A 26,836-nucleotide genomic window follows, 5' to 3' on the forward strand; every position below is an offset into this window, starting at 1 on the left:
TGGTGTACAAATCCTAATACAGCGCACCTGCGTCATACGCGGGCGCGCTTTACGCGGCTTGAGCATACGCGCTCAAGCTGCGGGGCGCGCGCAGGGAGGAAGGGGCGTCGCGTCCCATTCAATTGTTTACAATGGGGCTTGAGCATAGGCGGAATTCGCCTTACGCGGAGGGATCCGGAACGGATCCCCGCATAAGGCGAGGGCCCACTGTACAGGAATTGGTTTATTTAATACAGTGAGAACTAAGTACAATTTATCAGTCTGACGTTACTTCAGTATCAGTGAAAGCTTGGCACCTGCTCACTTTCATTATTATTGGTACAAAACACCTCTAATCTCATCCTTTATTGAAATTTCAGAGTGTTTGTTTTTAATTCATACATTGTATGCTATCAGGCTGCCACATTCTGTTACATGAAGAAGAAAAACATAATTCGGCAAAAATGTTTCAGACTTTGGCAATGGCAGCACAGGTTTTTTTGGGGGGGGGGGGAGTTGGACTCGCTCAACAATGATGGACATATATGTGTGACTTGAAGGCACACAATGCCAAATGTAATTCATAGAACATTTTGCCTGGCATGAAATCTGATTTCTCTGTACATTCCATGTATTCTACTAGACATTCAAAAATGTATTCAGATATGACACATATTTTGATAATGTGGTAAGTTCAGACAAGAAAAATACCATTCTTCTAAGAACTAAAAGGTTTGATATGATAATGCTGTGCCTATCATAATCTGCCCGTGACTTCAGCAGTGTTGGAATTACGTGTACCTCAACATGAACCAAACAACCAGAGTAGCCTTTGTCTTCATACCAGAAATCTAACTAAATGCATAATATTTTGCCCACAGGATTACTTCTATGTTATCAGGGAGGAAGCATTCTTTCATGAAGACAAGTAGGTGTTTTTGTAGGTGTTTTTGTAACGCCTCTGAAAAAGTGTAAAATGTAAAGGATTTTAGATCATTTACACTGCAGTTAATAATGTCCTGTCTTCAACTTTATGTACATTTCCTTCTAAAACATGCAGTATAAGAGCAATATGTCACACATAGAAGTTGTTGATGCTACACCTTAACAGTTATCCACATCACCATTAACATTTGGGAACACTAAAGTAGTTAGTCTTTAACAATGGAAAAAGCATTGCAATAAATGAAAACATACTTGGCAGATCAGAATGAAAATGAAAGAACTGAACAAGAATTTGAATGAAGTTGTGACAGGGTTCCCCATGACATTCTTGCAAACAAGCTAGTGAAATGTGGACTAGACAACATAACTGTTACATGGATTTGTAATTGGTTGACTGGCCAAACCCAAAGGGTGCTCAACAATGGCTCTTTTTCATCCTGGAGAGAAGTGACCAGTGGGGTCCCACAGGGCTCTGTCCTGGGCCCAGTTTTCTTCAACATCTTTATCAATGACTTGGATGACAGAATTGGGGGCATACTTATCAAATTTGCAGATAACACTAAATTAGGAGGAGTAACTAATACCCCTGAGGACAGGATCAAAATTCAAAATGACCTCAATAGACTAGAAAGCTGGACCAAAGCTAACAAAATGAATTTCAATATGGAGAAATGTAAGGTACTGCACTTAGGGTGGAAAATGAATTGAACAGATATAGAATGGGCAACACCTGACTGGGATCTGGGAGTCCAAGTAGACCACAAGTTGAACATGAGTCAACAGTGCGACGCAGCAGCTAAAAAGGCCAATGCGATTTTAGGCTGCATCAATAGAAGTATAGTGTCTAGATCAAGTGAAGTAATAGTGCCACTCTATTCTGCTCTGGTCAGGCCCCACCTGGAATACTGTGTCCAGTTCTGAGCCCCACAATACAAAAAGGATGTTGTGTCTGAAGGAGGGCGACTAAAATGGTGATGGGTCTGGAAACCATGCCCTATGAGGAACGAATTAGGGAGCTGGGGATGTTTAGCCTGGAAAAAAGAAGGTTAAGGGGTGATATGATAGCCCTGTTTAAATACTTGAAGGTATGTCATATTGAGGAGGGTGCTAACTTGTTTTCTGCTGTTCCAGAGACTAGGACCTGGAGCAATGGAAGCAAGCTACATGAAAAAAGATTCCACCTCAACATTAGGAGGAACTTCCTGACAGTAAGGTCTGTTCGACAGTGGAACAAACTCCCTCGGTGTGTAGTGGGGTCTCCTTCCTTGGAGGTCTTTAAACAGAGGCTGGATGGCCATCTGTCAGGGATGCTTTGATTTAGATTTCCTGCATGGCAGGGGGTTGGACTGGATGGCCCTAGTGGTCTCTTCCAACTCTATGATTCTATGATTCACAGATGTGTTCTGAAGGTGTATGCACAAAGGAGGAATGGAAATAAGAGTACCAGTTACTTTGTTTCAAAAATAAAAATGTTATCTACACAAGAAAGTGAAAGACACAGTAATTGAAGGGAAGACCTTTTTGAGCCTGTTTAATTTTCTAGGGCAAAAGTACGGTCTGTGGGTATCATGAGAACAAGCTTGGTAATAGTTGAGAGTATAGAGCATTTACTGTAAATATAATAATGATGTAAGTTATTTCTCTAGTCCAGATGTTTATATGCAACAAAATAAATACTGTACATATATTGGTTTTGCTTTATAGCCCCTTTTCCAAACTGGAGTATTAGTTTGCATTAGAATCACTGGCTGCACTAACTATGGCTTTCATTTTTTTAATCAACAAAAGAGTCTACATCTTAGGCTATGAGCCCAATGAACCAACAGATCAAGAAAAAACAACAAGTAAAGTGATATAAAGCAGATACAACAGAGGAAATAAAGCTTTCAGATAGAACATCATGAGTGTTTCTGTTCTTTTTCATGAATCATTTCAAGTTTTATAACGAAACTTGCTATTTATAACCAACATTTAGAAAATGACAACTAAGAAATTTTCTTTTACAGAAAAAATCCTTATAACATAAATAAATAAAGGTAAAATATTAAAAGACATTTCATCCATGGTGTCTGTGAGAACCAGTCTATACACCTTGAGTTTAGTTTATACTTGCATGTATACACACACACACACACACATTAAAAAAAACCTAGTAAAACCCAATTGATATCATGATAAAAGGACTTGTTATCCTATCTGCCATCCAGTATTTCAATTCAGAATTTCTGCATGGGTTGCTTTTGTTATCTCACATGCCTTCTGTGGTGTTCACATAAGCAAGGCCGAGTTTGGCTGAACTCTATAATCTTTCATTTTTACAGCTGTTTCCTTCTCCTTTATGTTTTTCAAATAAATCTTCCTTCTCCTGCATTTCCTCCTCCTCCTCTTCCTCCTCATCTCCAAATGTTTGCTCTTGCATGGTTGTAAATGTAAGTGACTTTGCAGCAACCTGTGCTGCTAAACCAGATGTAAAATTGAAATCTGTTAATATATGAAGCTCAGCCAGCCTTTGCTTGATGGAGGACTGTGACACATCTCTCTCAAGTGGCTGCAACATGTTTACTCTATCCACATCTGTCAGTTCAGACTCTTCACCTTCTCCATTACATTGGTAACATGTTCTTTTTTCAATTTCTGGTGAGTCACCATTTGCAGCAATGTCATTTTTACCCACACGAAACCCATCAGATAGGTATTCCATTCTACCATTCTCTTCATCAGTGGCTTCCAGTTTTTGGTTACAGTCAGTTTCTTCCAAGTTATCATTTCTGATATAAAGCTGCTTGTCAGACTCTGAATTCACAGATGTTATCAAAATATTCGTGGGCTCATCTGGGTTTTCAACAGGCAAGGGTTTTACTGCAGCTTAAGAGTGAAAAGAGAAATTGATACTCAAAATTGTCTATTTCTGTTACAGGTAAACTTCATTTAAAATTATTGTACCTAAACTGATAACTACATTTTAGAGGGCATGTAATTCTCAATGTGATAATATGAAAGCACTGCACAGGATGCTGGACATAATAAGTAACAATTACTGTATCATGTATATGTACTCCCTCAAATGTGAACAGTTAAAAGGAATGGGTTATGTATAAAGATTTGGTATAAAGATTTAAGCAAAATACAGTGAGCAGCTGATCAGATACTAGAAAATGTAATGACCAGAACATATTGTTTATGCTACTGATTGTGTTTATCTGTTTTGGACTATCATCCAGTAGTTCCTTGCGTGCCATTTTGAGTGGCACTGAGCAAGGAACCAGAGTCCGCATCTTCAGAAAGCTATCTGGAACCACTGTTAACCCAGTTCTTTTCCAGCCAGAGAAACTATCATCAACATAAAGAAAATATACACCTCCCCCCAACTTGTTTATGTGAAAACTAAAATAATCTAAATTAATCTAAATAGGGTCTAGCTTTAGACTCTAACTGTCAAAAGCACCAATAATCAATACATTTTAGAAGAAAGAAATGACACAATCAGTTTCACCAAATGCAGAGCTTGGCAAAATTATTTTTAGGCAGAAGAAATACAATTACATGCTGAAGCCATGCAGATCTGAGCAAAGCTGGGATGATTCTTTAAGCCAGATAGTAGCTAGCCTACAACTTACTCAGTTATAGGTTTCAGGCTATTATATTAAGTCTTCTTTAAGATAACTTGTCAAGCTCTGAAATCTGTCCTCATTTTATGTTCTATGCTGACAAACTGTGGTTTCTACTAACTGGAATAAAAATGGGTGGAAAAAAACAGCAAGGAAACTACACACCCATGCACTGTGCTGATTCCCAGTGTATCTGGTTACAGAATCCCTAAAAGCCTGGTCTTCTAATAGTAGGATAAAGTATTTTTGATAAAATTGCACCAGTGTACTATAACAATTAAAAATCCCCAAGAGCTCCATGGTATTGTTTCTGAACATCAGAAGCAATTTTGGTAGTGCAATGAATGTGCTGGTTCATAATGTGTAAGCAGTTTTAATGTGTTTTAACTAATCCAAATTGATGTTTTTAAGTGGACTTTTGTTTAATATGTTTTTAAACTTTTGTATTACAGATAGCTTTAGCTACTGTATATACCTGTCTATAAGTCAAAAAATTTATACCAAAAAATTGGCCCCCAAAAACTGGGTTGACTTATACACAGGTCAATATGGTATCAAGCCTCTTCCCAGCTGTCTGTCTCCCAAAGGGACAGGCAAGCTGGGAAGGAGGAGGAAAGGCAAGCACTCGCCCCTCAACTGCTCCCCAGCATGGCTGTCTCCTGAGGGCACAGCCAGACTGTGGAGGGGGGAGGTAGAGTGCATGCCGCTTATCTGCCCCATCCATGATTGTTTGGAGCCGCCTGCTTGTCTCTTCCTCCTCTCTATCTTCTGTGGACAAGCTGCAGACAACCAAGGAAGGGTGGACGGGCAGGAAAGCAGATCATATGTTGTACTCTTGACTTATCCACGAGTCATATCCTTAATTTTGGCCCAAAACCTGCCCTTGAATTATACATAAGGTCGATTTATAGTTGAGTATATACAGTATATTGTTTTAATGTACAGTGTAATCTTCTTTGAGTGACATATGAGAGAAAAGCAGGATATAAATTAAATAAATAAACAAATAAAACAAAAATTAAACATACTGTCAAAGGACAGCTGCATACAGGTTTTTCTGGAATTAACAATAGCAAACAATGCTTACCATGATCACTAAATAGAAGTTGCTTCCACTTTTGCCTTTCTGCCTCTGAAGCTTTAAATCCTAATACAGATTTTAGTTCCTGCAGCACTCTCTTTGATTCTTCTCTTTCACGTTTTTGTCTCTCTCTGTCTTCCAGGGAAAAGTAATAAAAGTCATCCCTCTTATATTCGCTGTCTATATCTGTATCATCAACATAGGCTTCAAGTTCCTGAGAGAAGAATCAACAAACATCCTTTTTATCTACACATTACTCAGTCCTATGAGACACTGATATTCTGACCGTCATTTATTCATTATGGAAGATTTAGATCCCAGATGAACAAGATGCCAAATATTCTGTTCTTCTTTCCTTTTACTTAGTTTTCATTACATGGATTAAACACTTTTCTGGATACGGTCTGTCTATTACAGAATAATTACAAATAGTTTCCAGTTAGCACTGGTCTATAGTGACACCATTTATTCATGATTATCCCAAAGTTTATCCCAAAGCATGTAAAACTTTAAATTGGGTCTCCTTGTTTCTGATCCCTAAATTTCTAGCCCCTATGTGTTTAGGTATTTAAAATCTCTGTACTACTATCTGGGCTTAAAATTATTCTTTAAGGTAAAAAATGGAATTTGGGGGTTGCATAGTATTGTCATATAAACATGATTTGGGTGCTATAAAAACAAGCCTTCTATGGATAATCGATAACACGGAGTTCATTAAAATATTATATAACTATGTAATCCTACATGCCCAAAAGTCAAAAGCTATAGAAATGACTGCAGAAATTGTGGCAGGGCTGGTACTAAAGTTTTTAAGAAGGGAATGGTGAGAGAGAGAAAATTAACTAGTTGACACTGGAAAGGTTGAAAAACATAATCTCTTTAAATGTATATTCTGTATTCATTCACTGAGGTTCCGTCCACATGGTAAGAAAAAACATAGTTCGATTATATTGCTTCAATTTTCTGCATGTTGAAAATTCACTTCACTTAGAAAACTAACACTTCAAATTTGGCTGGTATTTTTCTTGACTCTCAAAGTACTTCACTCTTCAGATGATACTTTTCTGAAGTGAAGAAAAGGTCTGAGGAAATATTTTATACTGCCCTCTCACAGAATATCCCAACAATAAATTGAGTTTTTGCTTTAGTTTTGAACAATCGAATAGGTCATTTATGTCTCTCTATGCACACTCAACCTCAGAGGATGGCAATAGCAAACCGCCTCTCAAGAAATTTGTTAAAAAAAACCCTCATGATAGGTTCATCTTAGGGTCACCATAAGTAGCAAACAACCTGAAGGCACACAACAACACTTCTTTCACTTAAGTGTGTACAGGACTATAGTCAAAGTCACATAGATGTACTGTTTAAAGCTTTATGAAAATCTTTTTAAAAGCTACAGTGGGAGTGCCACCATGTGATACAATACAGGTACAATAGCATTTTTGGACAATAGCTTACTCTGAAAGAAATGGCTTTTCAGTAGAATAAAAGACTAACTGGAATGCTGTATATTAAAATACAGTGGTACCCCGGGTTACGAAATTAATTCGTTCCGCGGCGCCCTTCATAACCCGAAATCTTTCGCAAGCCGAAAAAGCCATAGGCGCTAGCGCTGGAAGCCGCGATTTCGTGCGAAAAAGCGCCGAAAAGCACCAAAAATTTTTTTCGTAAGCCGAAAAAAAAAAACGTAACCCGGAACAGTTTTTTCCTATGGAATTTTTTCGTATCCCGGAAATTTCGTAACGCGGTGCATTCGTATCCCGGGGTACCACTGTACCTGTGTGCATACTGGCAAAAGAAAGATAATGACTATATTCACAGTATAAAGTCTAGGTATTCTTACCTGTTCTTCAGGGATTGGATCTTTGTCCTCTATGTGTACAGCTGGCTGTAATAAAGGTACCATGGTGCAGTGCTTGTTCTCACAGGATGGTTCAGCTTTGTCTGGTGGCAGGAAGGTAAGAAGCAAAGAAAGTAGGAGTCTATGTAGCATTAAAAATAATGTTCCCCAAGTAACTTCCTAAGGAGACTCATTGACCAGATTTGTTCAGAGCTGAAATGTTGATACACTAGCCCTTGTTTTATCCTTACCTCTCAAAATGCTCACATTTAGGACCTGCTAATTAGGACAGTCCATTTCCCAGAGTCTCTGTGCACAATAAAAAGACTTGTGTATGTTTACTCTTAGTATATGATATAATACAATGCTGGGCAAATATAAAGTTGGAAAAGCAGTGAAAATGCTACTTTAAGGTAGAGAAATATAATTTGAGTTTGCATCTACAGCAGACAAGTTCTGGCAAAACTGTTCAAAATACTTGCATAGCACAACTGAACAATAAGTGAACAATAAGTGGTGTACAAGTACCACTTTTTCAATTGAGCATCTGAAATAGATTATAACACACCTGCTAAGAGCAAATGCTTGAATAGGGTCAGGATACAGGGTAGCAGTATACCATGCTGAACAACTCCAAGAAACCAAGAATGTTCTCACATACTGGAGTACCCATATTTTTATTTTCATCATGGTTTCACCTGACAGCTCCATGCTCTCAAGTTCCATGTAAGTCTGAGTATATATATGCTATTTTACAGTACAGATTTTCTCTTCCCCGCTACAACTTTACATTCATTTTCTGAATAGTGTATGAATTAGGAAGACAATATACCTTTTTTATCTGGATTTCTTCGAACCATTTTGTCCACCTGAGAAATGGCCTCCTCCCAGCAGCTGTTGCTAGCTTGCATATGAGGCTGAATGAGTTTCAGTTTTTTTTCTACAACATGATAGGCCTCTGTGGTTAATTCTTGACTTTCCCTGGAACTAATAAACTTTTCAAGTTCATCCTCAAGAATTATTACTCTGAACAAAAGAAAAGGAAAAAAAACAAAACATTTCTCAAAATCAGCTTAGTAATTCAGTAAAATGTTTTCTGAATTTTTTTTTATCTCTCTCTCTAATTTAAACTCATTACTTCTTGTGCTAACTTGGTGAAACATGTTTGCTGTCTTTTTGATATTTCTCCAAATATCTGAAGAGATCTGAGCACGCTTGTAAGATCTCAGCCTGGACCAATTCTACTTCCAGGCTGTTTTTAGTAGTAGCAGTGATTAGAACTGTGGGAGCTTTAGCAAGATCTCCACAGTAAGACCACTGGGCAGATATATCTCCAACCCCATTCTGCCATGCAGGAACTCACAATCAAAGCACTTCTGACACATGGCCACCCAGCCTCTGTTTAAAAACCTCCAAAGAAGGACATGCCACCACACTGTGAGGTAGTGTGTTCCACAGTTGAACAACTCTTACTGTTAGGAAGTTCCTCATAAAGTTGAGGTAGACTATCTAGCCTGCTGAAGGGCCGAAAAGCTACCCCCAGATGTGGACAGTGGGGCAGCGTGATACCGGCTTTGGGCAGCATTGGGCATCCGTCATCCGTATGCCATGCCACCAGGAAGCGGGCATATTTTGCCGGTCTCTACTGGCCCTAAAACTACTCAGAACGTCTCTGCCAGAGAGTAACTTACTCATTCAGTAAGGCCTTTAGATGGAGTTGCAAACTGCGCACTGCTGTTTGGAGAAGATTTAGCTCTCCTGGTTTCTGCTGAGTTTTGGCTGACCGTTCCAAGCTGGATTGGTGATGTGTTTCAAAGTACCGATAAAACTCATAGCTTCGTTTAAGTTCTTCTAAGCAGGCAGCATGAGCATGAGGGAGGCCTTGAGTCACATCAGAAAAGATAGAAAGAGGCAAACGTTCTGGCGTAATCAGGGTCTTGAGAGATGCATTGGAGGGGGAAAGCAGAAGAACTAGTCGCCTGAAGAATTCAGAACTTTGCCCAACCCAAAGCTGGAATAAAATCTTGAGAACACAGAAAAATCACAACCATCTTCATTGCTACAAAAGATTCTGTTTTCATTTTCCCTGCTTTCCCATTCAATGTATTTTAAAAGAGAATCAAGAACAATTTGAGTAATAACTAGATCATCTTAGATAATTGAAGAGCCTGAAGATAAATGTATTAAATAAACTAAATGAAATTATGATAATACATTTAACTTAATGGCATGATCCTAGATTGCACTGGCAGAGCACAAAGCACTGTGCCTTTCTATCTCTTTGTGCACTCTGCTTACCTATTTGGTGTCATGTAATGTCCTGAAGGGGATGGAGAGGATGGCAAGGCAGTGACTGGCTGTGTTTCTGCAGCCACCTACAGCAAGTTGGCATCTTCCTGTGGCTGGTTGCAGGAACACAAGTCATCCACTGCTTGGCCGCCCCCTCATTCTTTCCTAGTCCTGGCACAAAAATGGTAAGTACAGTAAAGGGTAATTTTGGATAGAGATGGGAAATACCTCCAGTGAGCAATAAAAAACATACAAAGTCTTAATTTGGCATTACACCTATATATTTTACCAAAAGGATTCCATGGGATCAGGGATTTATTTAAGCAATATATTAACAGCTATAACTCACTCTGTGATCCACCATATTATAGTGCAAAATACAAAGAGATGGAAGTAAGTTCACACATGTCAATTACAGACATTTCATCCGAAGTACAGTACACATTTTGAATCTTTCAGATAACACTGTACAAAAAGATGGGGGAAACCATCTTCCGTTGCTGTATCAAGTTATTCTGAACATTAAACATTGTTTCAAAAATCCACAATTATAACCTACAAGATCTGTGTGTTCAAATATAATCTTTGGGCTGAACACAAAGACCATTACAACAGAGTATTCCAAAGATGTGAATGAGCTCTGGACTTTTTAAAAAAGTAATATAAATCAGAATCATTTAAACTACAAAGTGGCAAAAGAGGCTGATGCAACAAAACCAACAAAATCACCCTGAAGTGTGGCAACAACCAAAATCCACAAAACAGCAATAACTTTAATAGGCAAAACAAAAAAAATGGGGAAAAAATACATCACACAATGTTTTGAATGATGTATTTTGTGGATTTTTGGTTGGACCAATAAAGGTATAACTGTTTTGTGGATTTGGGATGTTGTTGCATTTTGCAGTAAAGTCTGGCCAATACTGTTACCCTGGATATGTTTCCCAAAATGTGAATTACCTTAAGTGCAGGCAGACTGAAGCCATCTGTGAAATTATGTGCTTCTTCTTCTGACACCTGCTCTTCACTTAGTCCTAAGCCTAATTCCTTAAAAGGCACCACACAGATGTAGTTTGTCACATTATCACTCTCAGAATTTAATGGGTAAGTTTAATTAGGGTTAAGGCAGTTAAATAAGTTTTTTTTTATTAATGGCACATTCATACATATGACTCAAAAATATGCAATGTGAATAAATATGATACAAAAAGCTACTGTACCTTTGTATTAAGTTAAAGAGCCTAGGTGATGTTCTTTATTCACAGAGAAGAAAAAACTTTCTTCTATTCCAAAAGATTGCAAAGCAAAGGGATGGTGCAGTGGACAGAAATACTGTTTGATTACCAAAAAGCCTCATGTGCTCTAATAGGTAATGTTCTTTCTTTAGATATGAAATGAAACATGGATTGCTTTTTATTCTTTTTGTAATAATATTTAATTAAACAAAACAAGTTTAAATAGTTGAAAGTGCTAGTACTAAAACTGTATGCTGTAAATTGCTCTGCTGTAGTTGTTATAAGGCACCAAGCTGACTTCTGACTTTTGGTGACTCTCTGAATAAGAGCCCTCTTCAAATCTTACAAAGTCAGGGCTGTGGCTTCCTTTACCGAATCAATCCATCTCTAATGCAATCTTCCTCTTTCTCTACTGCCCTTAACTTTTCCAGTGAATCATGTCATCTCATGATTATGTCCTATATTTTGCTCAAATATTACAATGACACAAATAAAGCCATATAAAATAATACAATTATGTATGTCATGGTTAGAATAATGACAGGGGTTAGAAATGGCTTAAGGCAAAGACAGAAGAATGACTGTTAGTAATTTCCTTGCAATCCTATGCATGCTAATTCAGTTGCAAATCTCAATAAATTTAAGACTATAATCCTATGACGACTAACAAAGCCACAAGACTCCTGGAAGACAATGAGAATTTGTCTCAGGTAAACACTGATAGCACTGGATAGAATGTTATCTGATAGCAGTGAATGACTGAGAAAAGAGCACAATGCATAAGGGGCTGGAAGGAGCTGAAGGGGAAGTGATAGATGAAGAACAAGAGACTCGTATTTCAAAAAGGATATTTTTTCAGCATGTATAAGGTGGCAAGTCTTGAGGCTCTGAAATTGGCTCTTACTGATCGGTATACAGCTTTCCGAAGACCAATGAGATGCTGACAAGGATGCTGTCCAGCTTTATTAAATGGGCAACCAGCACTGACCCTGTCAAGCAAACTTGAAAAGTAAAATGTGATACAACTGTACAGATGTCCTAAAGAATAATAAAGAATAAAGTATAAAACAATAATATTGGCCTGTTACAGACAGCCAAAATAAAGCTGCTTCGAGTCACAGTGGAGGTATGGTGTTTCAATGATGCATACATCCTAAAAGTCCAGAAGCCACACCAAAGCCATGCTCCAGTCTGGAGTGTGGCTTTGGTGTGACTTCTGGACTCTTAGGATGCATGCATCATTGAAATACCATACCTTGTGACTCGAAGCAGCGTTATTTTGGCTGTCTGTAACAGGCTTGTCTTCTTTTTCACAGACGATATACGTAAAATATTTAAATATTAATAGTGCTTTTTAGTATCTATAAATTTTGAGTTGAGAAAAGACCTATTCATTGTTGGTAGTAAAGTACAAGGCCAAGGAGGCTTAACTTCAAGTTCCTAATATAACAAAGAAAAAAATGCAACATCACACACACAAACAAATGAATAATAAATAGCATGACCCCTAAAACTACTTTTGCATTTATAGATATATAAAAGTAAATACTATATTTCTTTACAGAGACATGATCATGATCAATAAAATCTGAACTCATGGGTTTTTGAAAAAGCCTCTCCAATTTCAAAAGATGGCAGAAGCAGGAATGCAAATGCAGTAAGACACACAGATATTGCCATTGTCTATATACAGTGCTAGTCCATCATAGTTGCTTTTCGCAAAGAGAATCGAGGGCCTGATACAGACAGGCCAAAATAAGCTGCTTCGGGTCTCTTTGGAGGTAGGCGATTAAGTGATGCATGGGTCCTAAGAGTCCGGAAGCTGCGCCAAAGCTGCACTCCAGAGCTTAGGATTGGAGTGTGGCTTGGCGCGACTTCCGGACTCTTAGGACCCATGCACATTTAAACAGCATACCTCCAAAGAGACCCGAAGCAGCTTTATTTTGGCCTGTCTGTGGGCCATAGAACGTAGAGCGGGAAGAGACTGCAAGGGCCATCCAGTCCAACCCCCTGCCATGCAGGAAATCACAATCAAAGCATCCCCGACAGATGGCCATCCAGCCTCTGTTTGAAGACCAAGGAAGGAGACTCCACTACACTCTGAGGGAGTGTGTTCCATGTCGAACAGCCTACTGTCAGAAGTTCCCCTAATGTTGAGGTGGAATCTCTTTTTCCTGTATTTTACATACATTGTTCCGCGTTCTAGTCTCTGGAGCAGCAGAAAACAAGCTTGCTCCCTCCTCAACTTGACATCCCTTCAAATATGTTAAACAGGCTAGCATATCACCTCTTAACCTTCTCTTTTCCAGGCTAAACATCCCCAGCCCCTAATTCTTTCCTCACAGGGCATGGTTTCCAGACCCACACCATTTTAGTCACCGTCCTTCAGACCACTCCGGTTTCTCAACCATCCTTTTAAATGTGTGGTGCCAGAACTGGACACAGTATTCCAGGTGGGGCTGACCAAAGCAGAATAGAGTGGCACTATTACTTCCCTTGATCTAGACACTTACTTCTATTGATGCAGCCTAAAATCACATTGGCCTTGTTAGCGGTCGCATCACACTGTGGCTCAAGTGTCAACTTATGGTCTACTTGGACTCCTAGACCCTTTCACATGTAGTCTTGTTCATCCAGTGTCCCCATCCAATGTGTGCATTTCGTTTTTTCGGCCCTAAGTGCAGTACCTACATTTCTCCCGGTTGAATTCATTTTTTTTTAGTTGTGGCCCAGCTTTCTAGTCTATTCAGGTCATTTGGATCTTGATCCTGTCCTCTGGGTGTTAGCTACTCCCCTAATTGGGTGCATCTGCAAATTTGATAAGTATGCTCCCAATTCTGTCATCCAAGTCATTGAAAAGATGTTGAATAGCACTGGGCCAAGACAGAACCCTGTGACCCCACTGGTCAATTTTCCCAGGACGAAAAGGAGCCGTTGTTTGAGCACCCTTGGGGTTCGGCCATCAACCAATTACAAATCCATGTAACGTTACCTTGTCTAGCCACATTTTATAAGCTTGTTTGCAAGAATGTCATGGGAACCTTGTCAAGGCCTTACTGAAATCAAGATATACAGTGGTACCCCGGATACGCAATGCGCCGCCTTACGAAATTTCCGGTTACGAAAAAAATCCATTTAAAAAAACTGTTCCGGTTACGAAGGTTTTTTCGGGTTACGAAAAATTTTTTTGTGCTTTGCCGCGGCTATTTCACACACGAAATCGACCGGCTTTGGCCCCCCATTAGCGACTAGGGGTTTCTTCGAGCTTGCGAACTATTTCGGGTTACGAAAGCGGCGGCGGAACAAATTAATTTCGTAACCCGGGGTACCACTGTACTATATCCACAGCATTCCCTTCATCTACCAAGCTGGTAATTTTATCAAAGAAAGAGATTAGATTTGTCTGGCATGATTTGTTTCTCTAAAACCCATCTTGACTCTTTTGTGATTATGGTATTGCCTTCTAGATTTTCACAGAGTCTCCGTTTAATGATCTGCTCCAGAATCTTTCCTGGTATAGATGTCAGACTAACTGGATAATTGTTGGAATCCTCTTTTCCCCCCTTTTGAAGATGGGGACATTTGCCCTCCTCCAGTCTGCTGGGACTTCTCCTGTTCTCCAGGAGTTCTCAAAGATTATTGCCAATGGTTCTGATATTACATTTGCCAGTTCTTTTAATACCCTTGGATGTAGTTCATCTTGTCCTGCCTGATTAACAAGGTATTCCTGTGCTATATTTTTTACTTATTCTGTGCTGAATTTCCCCTATTCTGTCCTCTGCTCCATTATCCTCAGGTTGGGCACCCTTTGTCTTTTCTGAGAACACTGAAGCAAAGAAGGTGTTGAGTAATTCTGCCTTTTCTCTGTCCCTGATAGCATTTTGCCATCTTCACCACACAGTGGCCCTACCACTTCCTTCTTCTTCCTTTTGCTGCAGACATACCCCCCAAAACCCCTTTTTATTGTTCTTAACCTCTCTAGCAAGCCTGAGTTCATTTTGCTCTTTATCTTTTCTGACTTTACCCTTACACATGGTAGCTATTTGTTTGAATTCCTCTTTGGTGATTCCCCCCCCCCTTTCCATTTCTTATACATCTTCCGTTTAAAACTTAGCTCAGTTGAAAGTTCCTTAGTCATCCATCCTGGTTTCTTGAGACACCTCCCATTTTTCATCCTCATTGGGACTGTTTGAAACTGTGCCTTCAATATCTCCCTTTTGAGAAGCTCCCATCTGTCTTGAACTCCCTTCTCTTTTAGAATTCCTGATCATGGGAATCATCTCCAGTATTTCTCTAAGTTTACTAAAATTAGCTCTCCTAAAATCTAGAATGTGTGTCTGACTAAGCCTGGCTTCTCCTTTCCACTGTATAACAAACTCTAGGAGAACATGATCACTCCCACATAAGCATCCCACCACTTGTACTCCATTAACCAGGTCATCCCTGTTGTTGCCTCTTCCACCTTTTATACAATGAAACTGTCTTTGGGGCAAGTGAGGAATTTACTAGACCTTGAGGATTTGGCTGAGTTTGACTTCAAATAGGTAAGATGTGATACTTGAAAATATTGTACTTTATTAAAGAGGCATCACATCTACCACCAGAAAATAAACATGAGCAGAGGCAATGCAATGCAGCCTGAAAAGATCAATGGATAGTCTCTGGGAAGGAAGAGATTGTCTGCTTTCTCCATCCAATATAGTTTAAGGACTGTCTCCAACCTTATCTTCGATATTCTGGATTCACAGTTTAAGGCTTTAAAGGTTAATCTCAGTACCCATAACTGAACCTACAAATAGCTAGCAGTTGTTTTAGAGCTATCCTTATGTTTCCCATGCCTTGCCCTGCTCACTAGCTTAGTGAATTAATTCTGAACCATTTAGTTTCTATGAATATGTAAGGACAGCTGTATGAAGGCCAAGATCTTGCCCTAGTGCAGTGCTCTGCACACAGTTCCACATTCTCTCACCACTCAGCAACTGCCAAGCCTAAGAAGAGGCTTCTGCTACTGTCACCTAGTGGTGGAGAAGGGTGTGTGGAGGAGGTGACTCAGACCATAAAGAAGCAGCTATTTTCAGCTCAGTGGTAGGGGAAAGAAATGAAAATGTACTCCTAAATGGAGTGCCCCTGCCATTTCCTTCTTCAAGGAGCCCAGAGGAGCCATATCTTCATTGCCTGAACCATCTCCCTTCTCCCTCCTTTTTTCACCTGTAAGCAACCACAGTTGGGCAGTAGGAGGTTTTGGAAGGAATGCAAGGGTGAGGAATGGCTCTCTGCAGCCCTTCCAAAGCAGCACCTATGCGCACATATGCTGCACTTAAACATGTAAATCACTAACAGGATGCTTCACAGAAAGCTGCATTAAAAACTTTTTGGTCTGCATGGGGCTAGGACATGAATTATGGTGAGGTCTTTTAAGATGCTGACTCTGTTGACTGCGAGATCACCAGGTCAGCAGTTCAGGACCCAAGTGCCCTGTGATGGGGTGAGCTCTCATCACCAGTCCCAGCTTCTGCCAACCTAGCAGTTTGAAAGCATGTAAAAGTGCAAGTAGATAAATAGGTACCACTTTGGTGGAAAGGTAACAGCGTTTCATGCAGTCATTTATTATTTATTGATTTATGGTATGCTGGCCACATGATCAAGGAGCCGTTTTTGACAACACTGGCTCTTTGACTTAATAGGAAATGAGCACCACCCCTACAGTTGGACACGACTTAGCAACCTTGTCAAAAGAGAAACCTTTACCTTTACTTTTTTTTAAAATTAGAGCCTATATTTCTTGTGCCCCCCTAGAAGAACTCTTGTGTTCCCCACTTTTGGGTCACACTGCCATTTGAGAACCACTGTCCTATGTCATTGTTAGAAAATGTTATAAGTTGTCTAAATATCTCTGATCACTTAAGCAGTCCAAAAGCACTGTTTGAAACACATGTGCAAAAGTATCTCAGCTAAGCATCAGTGAAGTTTTTACTATATTATTAATAGACTACATTTTAAATAGACTTCTGATATTTGTTGATACAGGTATGTCATTCTCTGCTTTTAGGTGATTGGTAGGAAATTAAGGTACTATTCCTAAAAGCAGAGAATGACATACCTGTATCAACAAATATAGTTACAGTTTAAGTAGAACTGGACTGGCATTTTAATTAATTTTTAAAGGCTTCTGTACTAATAGAGGGAGACTGATTCTTGTCAGCATAACTATCTTATGGTAGTTCTAACTGTGGTGGTCAATAAGCCTGTATGATTTACTAACCTAAAGTGAAAGATTGTATTCTCTCATATGTTGTTGTGTGTGCCTTCAAGTCAATTCTAACTGAGGCAAACCTATCATGGGCTTTTCTTGGCAAGGTTTTTTTTCAAAGAGGGTTTGCCATTGTCATCCTCTGAGGCTGAGAGTGTGTGACTTGCTGAAGGTCATCCAGAAGGTTTGCATGTCTGAGTGGAGATTCTCCAGAGTTGTAGTCCAACACTCAAACCACTACATCCCATATGCAAATAATATTCTGCTGAGTTACTGTCTCAAGGACAATCAATGATCTTCATGGCTGAGAAGGGATATCAGCTAAGTCTCCCCAGACATATGTTGCTGCTACACTGCAGACTATCATGGCTTCATCCTACAGAGTCCGGGAATTTGTAGTTTGTTGTGGCACCAGAGCTCTGGCACACACAAAACTACAAATTCCAGAATTCCACAGCATTGAGACATGGCAGTTAAAGTGGTGTCAAACTGCATTCATTCTACAGTGTAAATGCATTCTCAGTCCAGCTCCAAACACTCCAACATACTGGTTCTGTTAGACCCATTCATAGTACTATACCACCTTTACTCAGGGAAGACTTGCTTGTGAGGCTCCAGAGATCTGCCAAAACACAATAGGTTCTGATAGGGCTTGGACAAAGTGCCTTCTGAAGCTGTCCTGCAAATAGATCCTGCCCATTTACTTTTATTTTTCAAGGTGGGAAAGCTAGACAAACCCATTTGCAAGCTTCATCTACAAAGATTAAGAACTTTTTTCGCCTAAGGGCTTGTATAGACTGCCACAAACACTAAATAAGCTCTTTTTGAACTACTGTTTTTATAGGATTAAGTATTCTTAAGAATATGCTGCTTCATCAAGAACAGACTTGACCTGCTTTACAACATACCTAAACATTCAGAGATTACTTTTGTCAGTCAAGCTAAATTTAAGCTTATCATCCACGGTTAGGAAACTTTCTCTCTGTAAAATAGCTTGAGTTTTGATTTTGCTCATCACTGCTTGCACTTGCATATATATAAGATTTGTATAAGATAAAGCATCAGTCTCTTGAAAATTGGTAACAGGCAGCTTGGAAGCAACAGAGCTCATTCATTTGAATGTTTAGAAGATATATGCATCTATCTATATATGACTGCTTAGTTCAGCATCAACTACAATGGAAATTGCCCCCTAAAGTGGACCTATTGATCTCTTTTTTGCCCTTTTTTATGTTTATCAGATACAGTATAATCAACACACAAATAAAACAAGTAGCCCTTGCAACTTCCTTTTGCTGAAGTACTTTAAGTGCTTAGAAAATTGTGTCAAAAGGTCAACATGATAAAAAATAACAGATGCTCTTGCTGCTTATATTTTTATACATGTGTGCATGTGAACAAATTAACATTCAACAAGTGAGAACGACACAATTAATTTTAAATATCTAAAATTTCACACTTACAGAGTAAATCCTCTGGAAATGACTTCAGTTTCTTGAATGAGCCGCAGAGCTTTTCTCACAAGGTTAGTGAACGCTCGGCAATTTGCTACTATATCTTCTAGCTGGAGATGGCATTTTCTTAGAGACATTTGCAGCTTGGCTGTTCTCAATGTGTCCAAGCCTCTCATGCCTATGTAAACCAAAAAGCCTATTCCCCACACCAGTCCAAGGAATCCATTCCAGAAAGAAGGAAGTATAATCAGGGTGCTGATGAAGGCAAACAATAATGAAATATCCCTAAAAGCAAGTAAAGAAAAAATAAATATGAAACACTGACTGTGAAGGACACAACTCAGGCCTGTTACAGACTGCCAAAATAAAGCTGCTTCGGGTCTCTTTGGAGGTATGCTATTTAAATGATGCATGGGTCTTAAGAGTCCGGAGGTCACGCCAAAGCCACACCCCATTCCTAAGCACTGGAGTGCAGCTTTGGTGAACCTTCCAGATTCTTTTAAATAGCATGCCTCCAAAGAGACCCGAAGCAGCTTTATTTTGGCAGTCTGTAACAGGCCTAAGTTTAATTGATGACAACACCCTGGGTCTTATCATCCCACTGATGCCACCAAAATATGTGAAGACAACACTCCTTCACCTTATTTCTTCTCCTTAAGATGGCAGTCCTATGGGGTTTTCTAATCCCACCTCTGCCACCCATGTTTTGTAATGTGAATAGTGTGGTATTAGCTCAAGTCCAGACATGTCCTTTTTGAATCAAACAAATAAAACTTTATTTACAAGAAGGTTTAACAGTGTTGGTTTTGATATGATATTTTATGTAATTGTTACTTTCACTTTGTTATAGTTACCATTGGTTTTATAACTCCCTAGCTAAATCACTAGTTTCTTATAACTAAGATTTACTCAGTCCTTCTATTAAATTCCTCTTTTAAACTTAGTCCTAACAGCCACCAAAGCTAACAATATCCCACAGGATATCACACTCCAGCCACTCCCTTTCTAGAGTCCTGGAAGTGTAACGGTAGGGAGCCCTTTTCCACTCAGACTCTACCCCTAACCGCCTTGGCTATATATATGTATTGTGTGACCTGGAAAGGGAGGAGTGATTTGCATGTGTATTATTTGTTGCTGATGGCAGTCCTCAGGGTGTGAGGGTGCCATCAGCAACAAACAATACACATGCAAATCACTCCAGCCTTTCCAGGTCACACAATATATATAGCCAAGTCCTTTCCAGGCAAACATTCTCTGAAGATGCCAGCCACAGATGCTGGTGAAATGTTAGAAATAAACTCTGTTAGAACATGGCCACATAGCCCAAAAAACCCACAAAAAACTATGGATGCTGGCCATGAAAGCCTTTGACTTCACATTACAGTGTTTCTTTGTTCACTGAGAAAGCAACAGGTGTTTCTCCAGCTGACTACAGTCACGAAGGTGGAGAATCTGACGCCATACACTGACGTGTTGCCTCACGCGCCGTGTAACAACATCAAAAGCGTTTTAACAATTTTTGGGCTGTTCGAAGAATGTGATTGCGATGCTGGCCTCCCAAAATTCTGTCTGTTTCCTGCTTTATTTCTTGATCTTAGGTCAGCTTTTCCTATAGTCTTTGATTCTACTCCTTTTCCTATTTTTCATAGTCCCCTGTGACTAGCAACAAGTCCTGTTTTGATATGTGATCTATTTCCTGCTGGACTCCATCACAGAATCCTCCAAATTCTTCCTCTTCTGCCTCTGTAGTTGGAGCATAAACTTGGTTTATTATTATATTGATGGGTTTTCGGTCAGACTTTGCATTTTATCTTTTGACTGCTTTTGCCACATCTTTCCTCACAATAAATGCAAGCTTTCAGGAGGCTGAAAAATCCAAACCTGCTTTTAACCTAGAAAATCTAGCATACTTGCACTGTGACTGTAACACTAGCAACAGTCTGTCTTCTACCCCCAGAACAAAGGGTAATAACCAAGACATGAGTTAATGTTATTTCTAACTTTTGCCTTATTTTTGTAGAAATATCTTCTCTTAGATATTTTAAAATGAATATCTAAAACGTGCCCTGCCAAACTTTATAGTTGCAGTGCATGTTTTCCAGTTTAAAAGCATGTTTGGATTTTCTGTCCCCACCTGAGCAACTCTGAAGTGAATTCTGCTCATTTGTACCCTCTGACCCCAGCCCAGCTTAAATACAGCATGCAATGACATGTAGAGACCTTGCAAACTTCACAGTCATAATGTAATTTTTGTTCTTCCAGACTGTGACTCATTTAACCTGAACCTACAGTCATTTTGTTGGGTTTTTTAAAAAATGGATCTAAAAGACCTCTTTGTGAGAAGCTTTGCTAAATTGCCCACTTGTTGTTTATGATAAATCTTGTAACAATTATGCCTAGCAACATTTTTTGCTCACTTCAGGTATTTGTTGTTTTTTGTCTGCAAAAATGTTATTTTGTAAAATGACAATCTACAGGTCTGTGCAAGATCACAGAACAGATACTATGATATCAAACCTGGACCAATCAGAGACTGTGGATTAATACAACTGATTCATTTCTCGTTTATCATGGGAAATTTTAGATTTTCCATTGCTTTCATGAAAGATTGGTTCTTCTAATATCAGTCTTCACAACGTGATTATGGATATTATCATACTACACTATTACAACACTATTAACTCACTTTAACTGCCTCACGTGGCTGAGAATTCTCAATATACATCCTTAAACAGCAAATCCCAAGATTCCACAGGAGACAGTTAAAGTGGAATAACAGTGCTAAAACAATGTAGTGTGATGAGGTCCTACATCATTATTAAAAAAAATAAAATACCCAAAATTAGCTTAAAAACAAAGCATTAAATAATCTCCACATCTGGAATTATGCAGGGAGCTGCCCAGAAGACAAATTTTAATTAAACATTACAAAGTCCTGATTAAGCAGTGAGTTTATAAAGCACTACTCACTCTTGTCTTTAGTTTTAAAACAGGGGTGGGCACTCTGGAAGACCAGGGTGCCACATTAGCCCTCCAGGAGATCCTGGAGAACCATATCTGCTTCTATCAAAAACAAAAACAAAAGCAAAACAAATTGGCCCTGAACACTCTCTATGGAATACAGGGGCATGTTTTTGGGACTTCTGAGGCCCCTAGGGCACATTGTGGGATATTCTGAGGCAAAAATAAAATAAAATAAAACATTTGCAAAAGTGTATTTTTGACCTCTGGTGTATCCAGGGCACGTTCCAAATATACAAAATCCTCCCTGTGCCCCTTGAGATCATTTCTGGGCATTTGTAAAGTTTGAGTAGAAATTTTGAAATAAATAAATTGAGCCCTGATGGACCCTGGGTTCCACAAAAATAGCCCTTGGGGCCACATGCAGTCTGTAGGCACACTTTGCGTACCTGTCTCTTAAAACACGCAGACTGAAATGGAACAAGAGAAACTGTATTCAAATAAGTCCAGAGTATGCTCATTGAGAAAATGGTTTACAGAAAAGAGGATTCACAAAAAAGAAGATTGGCTCAATTGTCCTACTACTGAGGATCAGTGCACGAAACAGTAGACAAAACCTACTGTGAACAGGACTCATAACATGAATGCTTGTAAGCAGGCCTCTCCAAACTCACATGACATGCATCTTTCCAAAATGTTGAGAAAAATAATAATAATTGCTGCATATTATATAAATGTAGACAAAGAAAAACACAGAGGTAAAACCAACAAAGCCAAGAAACAGGGTATTGAATATTACTATTATTATTCATTAATAATATTCAGGAAAAAATAATTCCCATTCACTGGCAGGTCATATATGCAAAGAGAAATAAAGATTCTTCCTCTTAATAGCATTAGGAATATTCCTATAGCATGCACATGGCTCAAGCCAATACCAAATATTAGGAGTTGCTAGGGAGCGTAGATTTGGAAGATGTCCATATTCCTGTTGCCTCGGCTGTCCTGCAGACAGGATGTTGGGGTCAAGCAGCTCAATCAGTTCAACATCTTCCTGCAGCAAAACTTCCTGTTGCAGGATGGTGCAGAGAGTCTCTGAGCGAAAACCAACATCCTTAATAGAAAAGGTTCAGAATAACAGCATTAGTTGAGCACTTTCACATCAAATAAAACTCCTTTGGTCACAAGGTAAAGTTCTGTAAGGGCTAAATTCAACACTAAACCTATCTGGATTAGATACACTGAAATCAGTGAGATTTAAGTTAGCTGTGACTGACAAAACCTATCCATTTCAATGGGGTCTAATCTAAGTAAGCCCAAAATTGGTCACTTATTTAATATGTACAGTCATCCCTCCATATTTGCGGCTTTGATATTTGCAGATTTGATTATTCACGGATTTGATTAATATATTCTCTCTAGGACTGTCTAGGTCATCCAGTGCAACTCTGTGGTCAACTTTAACTAAAGGTTGCACTGAAAGAACATTTGTAGCTACTGTACTCCAGTGCCATTCTATGGTCAGTATATGTTGGACATTGACCACAGAGTTGCACTGGAGGACCTAGAGATTCCTAGAGAGGTGTCCTCTCAGGTAAAAAGTGTTTTTGTTATTTGCGTTTTTTCCATATTCACGGGGGTCGTTTCCCTAACCCTAGCAAATATGGAGGGACAACTGTATATAACACCATCAGTTTATATGACACTTTACAGCCGTGCTTCCCAAATTCAGGTCATCCAGGTGTTTTGGCCATCATCACCCAGAAGGTTCTGCCATCTTATCTGAATAGTCTGCGATTCTGGGAGCTGAAGTCCAAAACACCAGAAGATCATAGTTTGGGAATCACTGCTTTACAGAATAAAGGGGACAGGACCCTGCTTCACGGAATCAGTATCTGAAATTTAACACTAGGGAAACAACAGAGAAATGATGGAAGTAAAAGCAGGGCTAAACAAATATGTAGCTCCTTCAGGCCTGATACCAGCACCATGTTTGGCAAATACTCCAAAGGACTCCAACTATGAACACCATGCCTTTGTTTTCCTTCCTTGCCCATGGGGTTTTAATACTTGATGATGGGCCTGGGTAGTTCAATTTGCATTTGTTTTGGCTCTGTTACAAACTGAGTTAAAAGGCCCTATTTTGGGAGAAAAGCAGTATACAAACTGAATAATCTAACCAACCATCTATTTACTTATTTGATTTATATCCTATCTTCCCTAAAAGACAGAGACCCAAGCCAACAACAAAATGAATTTTAAAGGTTACCAACAAAAAACACAAATAAGTTTAATGTTAAAACACAAGTGAATAAATTAGAATATTAAAACAAAAAAGCACAACTGAATTAAAAACACAATATTGAAAAATGTAACAACCACTCATTAAAAACCCTTACAGTATCAAATAGTTTTCCTTGACAGGAGAAGAACAAAGGGAGAAGATAGCCTAGCCCTAGCCCTCTCTTGGCATGGAGTTCCACAGCCTGGGAACAGCCGCTGTCAATAATGGCAACTTTGTTGCACTTTATCTTAAACTGTTTCTGCTGTATGAATCGTCTGGTAAAGTAGAGAAAATTAACCACAAAAATGAACTCATACACTTTAAGTTTATGTTTTTTAACATGCTGGGATTACCTGGTGAAACAGGCCTATCTGCTCTCTCTTTTTCTCTCTATTTTGATGTTCATACATGTTCGTTCAAGTTAAGGAATCTGAAGGCAGCTGCTGTATACCTTACCTGTGTTTTTCAAAGACTTTGGACCTCAACAGATGGGACAAAAAAGCTGGTTTCCACATGGCTTGGGGCGTGGCCTTTAGACAACGCATGCCTCTAAAATGTAAAGAAGCTATGCTCAAGCTGCTTCTGGGGTGCCCAAACCCGGCCCCCCAAAAAGCAGATCTTTTTTGCTGCTATTTGGGCCAGCGGTGGGGAGTGCCTTCAGGACTGTGGCTTGTAGTTTCTGCAGTACTGCGGCATCTTGGGCAGGGGTTTCTTCAAGCCAACCCTCCATGGCCATCTATTTTAGCCCTTTGTTAACTGAAGTATGCCTGTATATGCTTCCTTTCATTCAGGTTTAAAAATAAAATACTTTCATTCACTACGTAATATACAAAACAATAAATGACTTATCAAGTTAATTTTTTAAAAAAAAAGTGGAAGAAAAAACTTTGGGTTAAAAAAAATCCCAAGAGTATTAGGAGAAACAGGAGCACTGCTTCAGTAGGAAAGTGGGCTGGTCATGAAAGATACTTACCAACTGGTGGAGTATATCATCTTTTTTCTTATGTGGTAAAAAAGAAAGCCAGCTGGTAAATCTCTCAGCTAGGTTTGACAGGATGTATTTCTACAAAAAATAAAAAGAGTTACTGTAATCCATAAATACAGTTTTCCTAAAAACACAAGAATCTATTTTATTTATTTGGTTTCATCTAAGTACATGAGAAAATTACACCCGTTAAGAAACTGGATTTTATATACAAGAAGAATTAGAAAGAGGTGTTGTGTCACATATATTTTTGTCCAAGTACAAGATTAGTTACCTGATTTCCAATCTGTTTAGAAATGAATCTTACATTTAATCTGTGCCACCTTTTGTGAAACGAGGGAGTGGATTTTTTCACCTTTTGCACCCAAAACCCCAAATACAGAAAAAACTTGGAGGCACATAACAACTATATTGGGATGTAGCCAGACACTTCTGCCATCCTGCCTATTCACCACTGAGCAGGAAACAGCAGTGTAGGGCAGCTTCTGGTCCTTCTAAGTAAGTCAGTGCAGGTACATGGCTCAGCCTAGTGTAGGTCTACATGCAGATCTTTATACTAAGTTGAAGGGATTTGAGGTACTTTCTATTCACAAAGAAGGATTTCAGTTAAGAAGCTTTCATGATTACATCTCTTTTATAGCACCCCTCATCTAAACTTGCTTCAGTAAAGCTAAAAAGATTGCTTTTAACTACAGTCCGAATGCAGGTTACCCTAAAATTTAATTTAGCAGTTGTATAAACAGCACTCACAAATTTATACTATGGGTAAGAATCTAAATTTTGAAAATAAAAGGTCAGAAAGATTAAAGGTAAATGTAATTAAATAAACTAACTAGCATTAGGAATATCATTTTGTTTAGACAAAGGAGCACTGATGATTAAAGTGGATGAGATTCAATGTTTTTTAAACTTCCGCATAACACACCGTCTGAATGTCCAGCTGAGTACTGACTGACTCAGGGGAAAGGTTTCTACTTGAGTTTCTTAAAGTGCCAATGAACTGGAGGTTTGTCATCCAATTACCCAGTTATACTACAAGTTCTTAATGGGCTTAACTTTAAGCATACTGTCATCACTTTGCTTTCAAGATAGCTTCTGCTGTCTAAAGTTTTTAAGGCATTCGTAAAACAAGCAAACATAAATATGGTGTTCTTATTTACATTAAATATAAGCCAATTAAATTTTAAAATTTCAGCTATCAATGAAATTACTTAGTTTTTAAAAAAAATTCTCTAATTTGTTTGCTATGTATTTTTCCAATGTTATGTCTACATATTTAAATGCTCTTTTCCACACTGTATATCAAAACACTAGCCAACCTAATCAAGCAAGAGCAAGCTAGTTTCTTTGAATTAAGCCTTCAACAAACATCCTACAGATTCATAATCTAAAAGCAATCACTACATGAGGCTGTTAAAAGGGACACCTTCACCCATACATTCCTATCAGTGGGTCCTCGTCAACTGCCTAACATTAAGTTTTATAAGCTGTTATTTGCAAGAGAATTGGCCTTCCCAGCAGTGGCGCCAACACTTCAAGAACCCTTCTTATCAATATCTGCTTCAAAGCTGGCATTTTGGTGATCAGTAAAGACCATTCTTATATAAACCTCTTTCAAGTGAATTCATAATTGCCTTGCACGACTAAAGCAACTTTATAAAGTATTCTGTATGCTTGTTGCTGTGGCTGTTATCTTGTATTAAATAATAACCACTTGTTTTGTGAGAGTAAGGCAGTGAAAAGAGGGTAGAAGTATTTTAGACAAAGGGAGAAATAAAAGTGCTGCACAGTACTCACAGCCATCCAAATTTCCATTCCTATTGAATGGTGGCTCAGTAAGAATGTTCTGTTGTCATAAAAATCTTTATTGCCATGTATACAGCTCACAGATGTCATGTGTCTGTGTGTGACAGTTATACCTA

General features: G+C 38.9%; 1 protein-coding gene across 5 annotated transcripts in view; it reads right to left on the reverse strand.

Annotated features, from left to right (window-relative positions):
* Positions 1-2,428: 2,428 nt before the first annotated feature.
* VEZT (vezatin, adherens junctions transmembrane protein) overlaps positions 2,429-26,836 on the reverse strand; it is a 40,736-nt gene continuing 16,328 nt past the window's right edge. For 3 of the 5 annotated variants that reach the window (XM_042469296.1, XM_042469294.1, XM_042469298.1), the window contains 10 exons: positions 24,903-24,992; positions 22,584-22,759; positions 18,694-18,969; positions 11,832-11,981; positions 10,706-10,853; positions 9,148-9,479; positions 8,289-8,482; positions 7,460-7,560; positions 5,620-5,827; positions 2,429-3,789 (listed from right to left, as the gene is read on the reverse strand). In XM_042469296.1, the coding sequence (XP_042325230.1) occupies positions 3,224-3,789; positions 5,620-5,827; positions 7,460-7,560; positions 8,289-8,482; positions 9,148-9,479; positions 10,706-10,853; positions 11,832-11,981; positions 18,694-18,969; positions 22,584-22,759; positions 24,903-24,992 (2,241 nt within the window). In that variant the 3' untranslated portion in view covers positions 2,429-3,223. The remainder of the gene's footprint in view (positions 3,790-5,619; positions 5,828-7,459; positions 7,561-8,288; positions 8,483-9,147; positions 9,480-10,705; positions 10,854-11,831; positions 11,982-18,693; positions 18,970-22,583; positions 22,760-24,902; positions 24,993-26,836) is intronic. The other 2 variants (XM_042469297.1, XM_042469295.1) reach the window with 1 other exon arrangement.

This window comes from Sceloporus undulatus, chromosome 5 (genome assembly GCF_019175285.1).
Source record: "Sceloporus undulatus isolate JIND9_A2432 ecotype Alabama chromosome 5, SceUnd_v1.1, whole genome shotgun sequence".
Classification (NCBI taxonomy): domain Eukaryota; kingdom Metazoa; phylum Chordata; class Lepidosauria; order Squamata; family Phrynosomatidae; genus Sceloporus; species Sceloporus undulatus.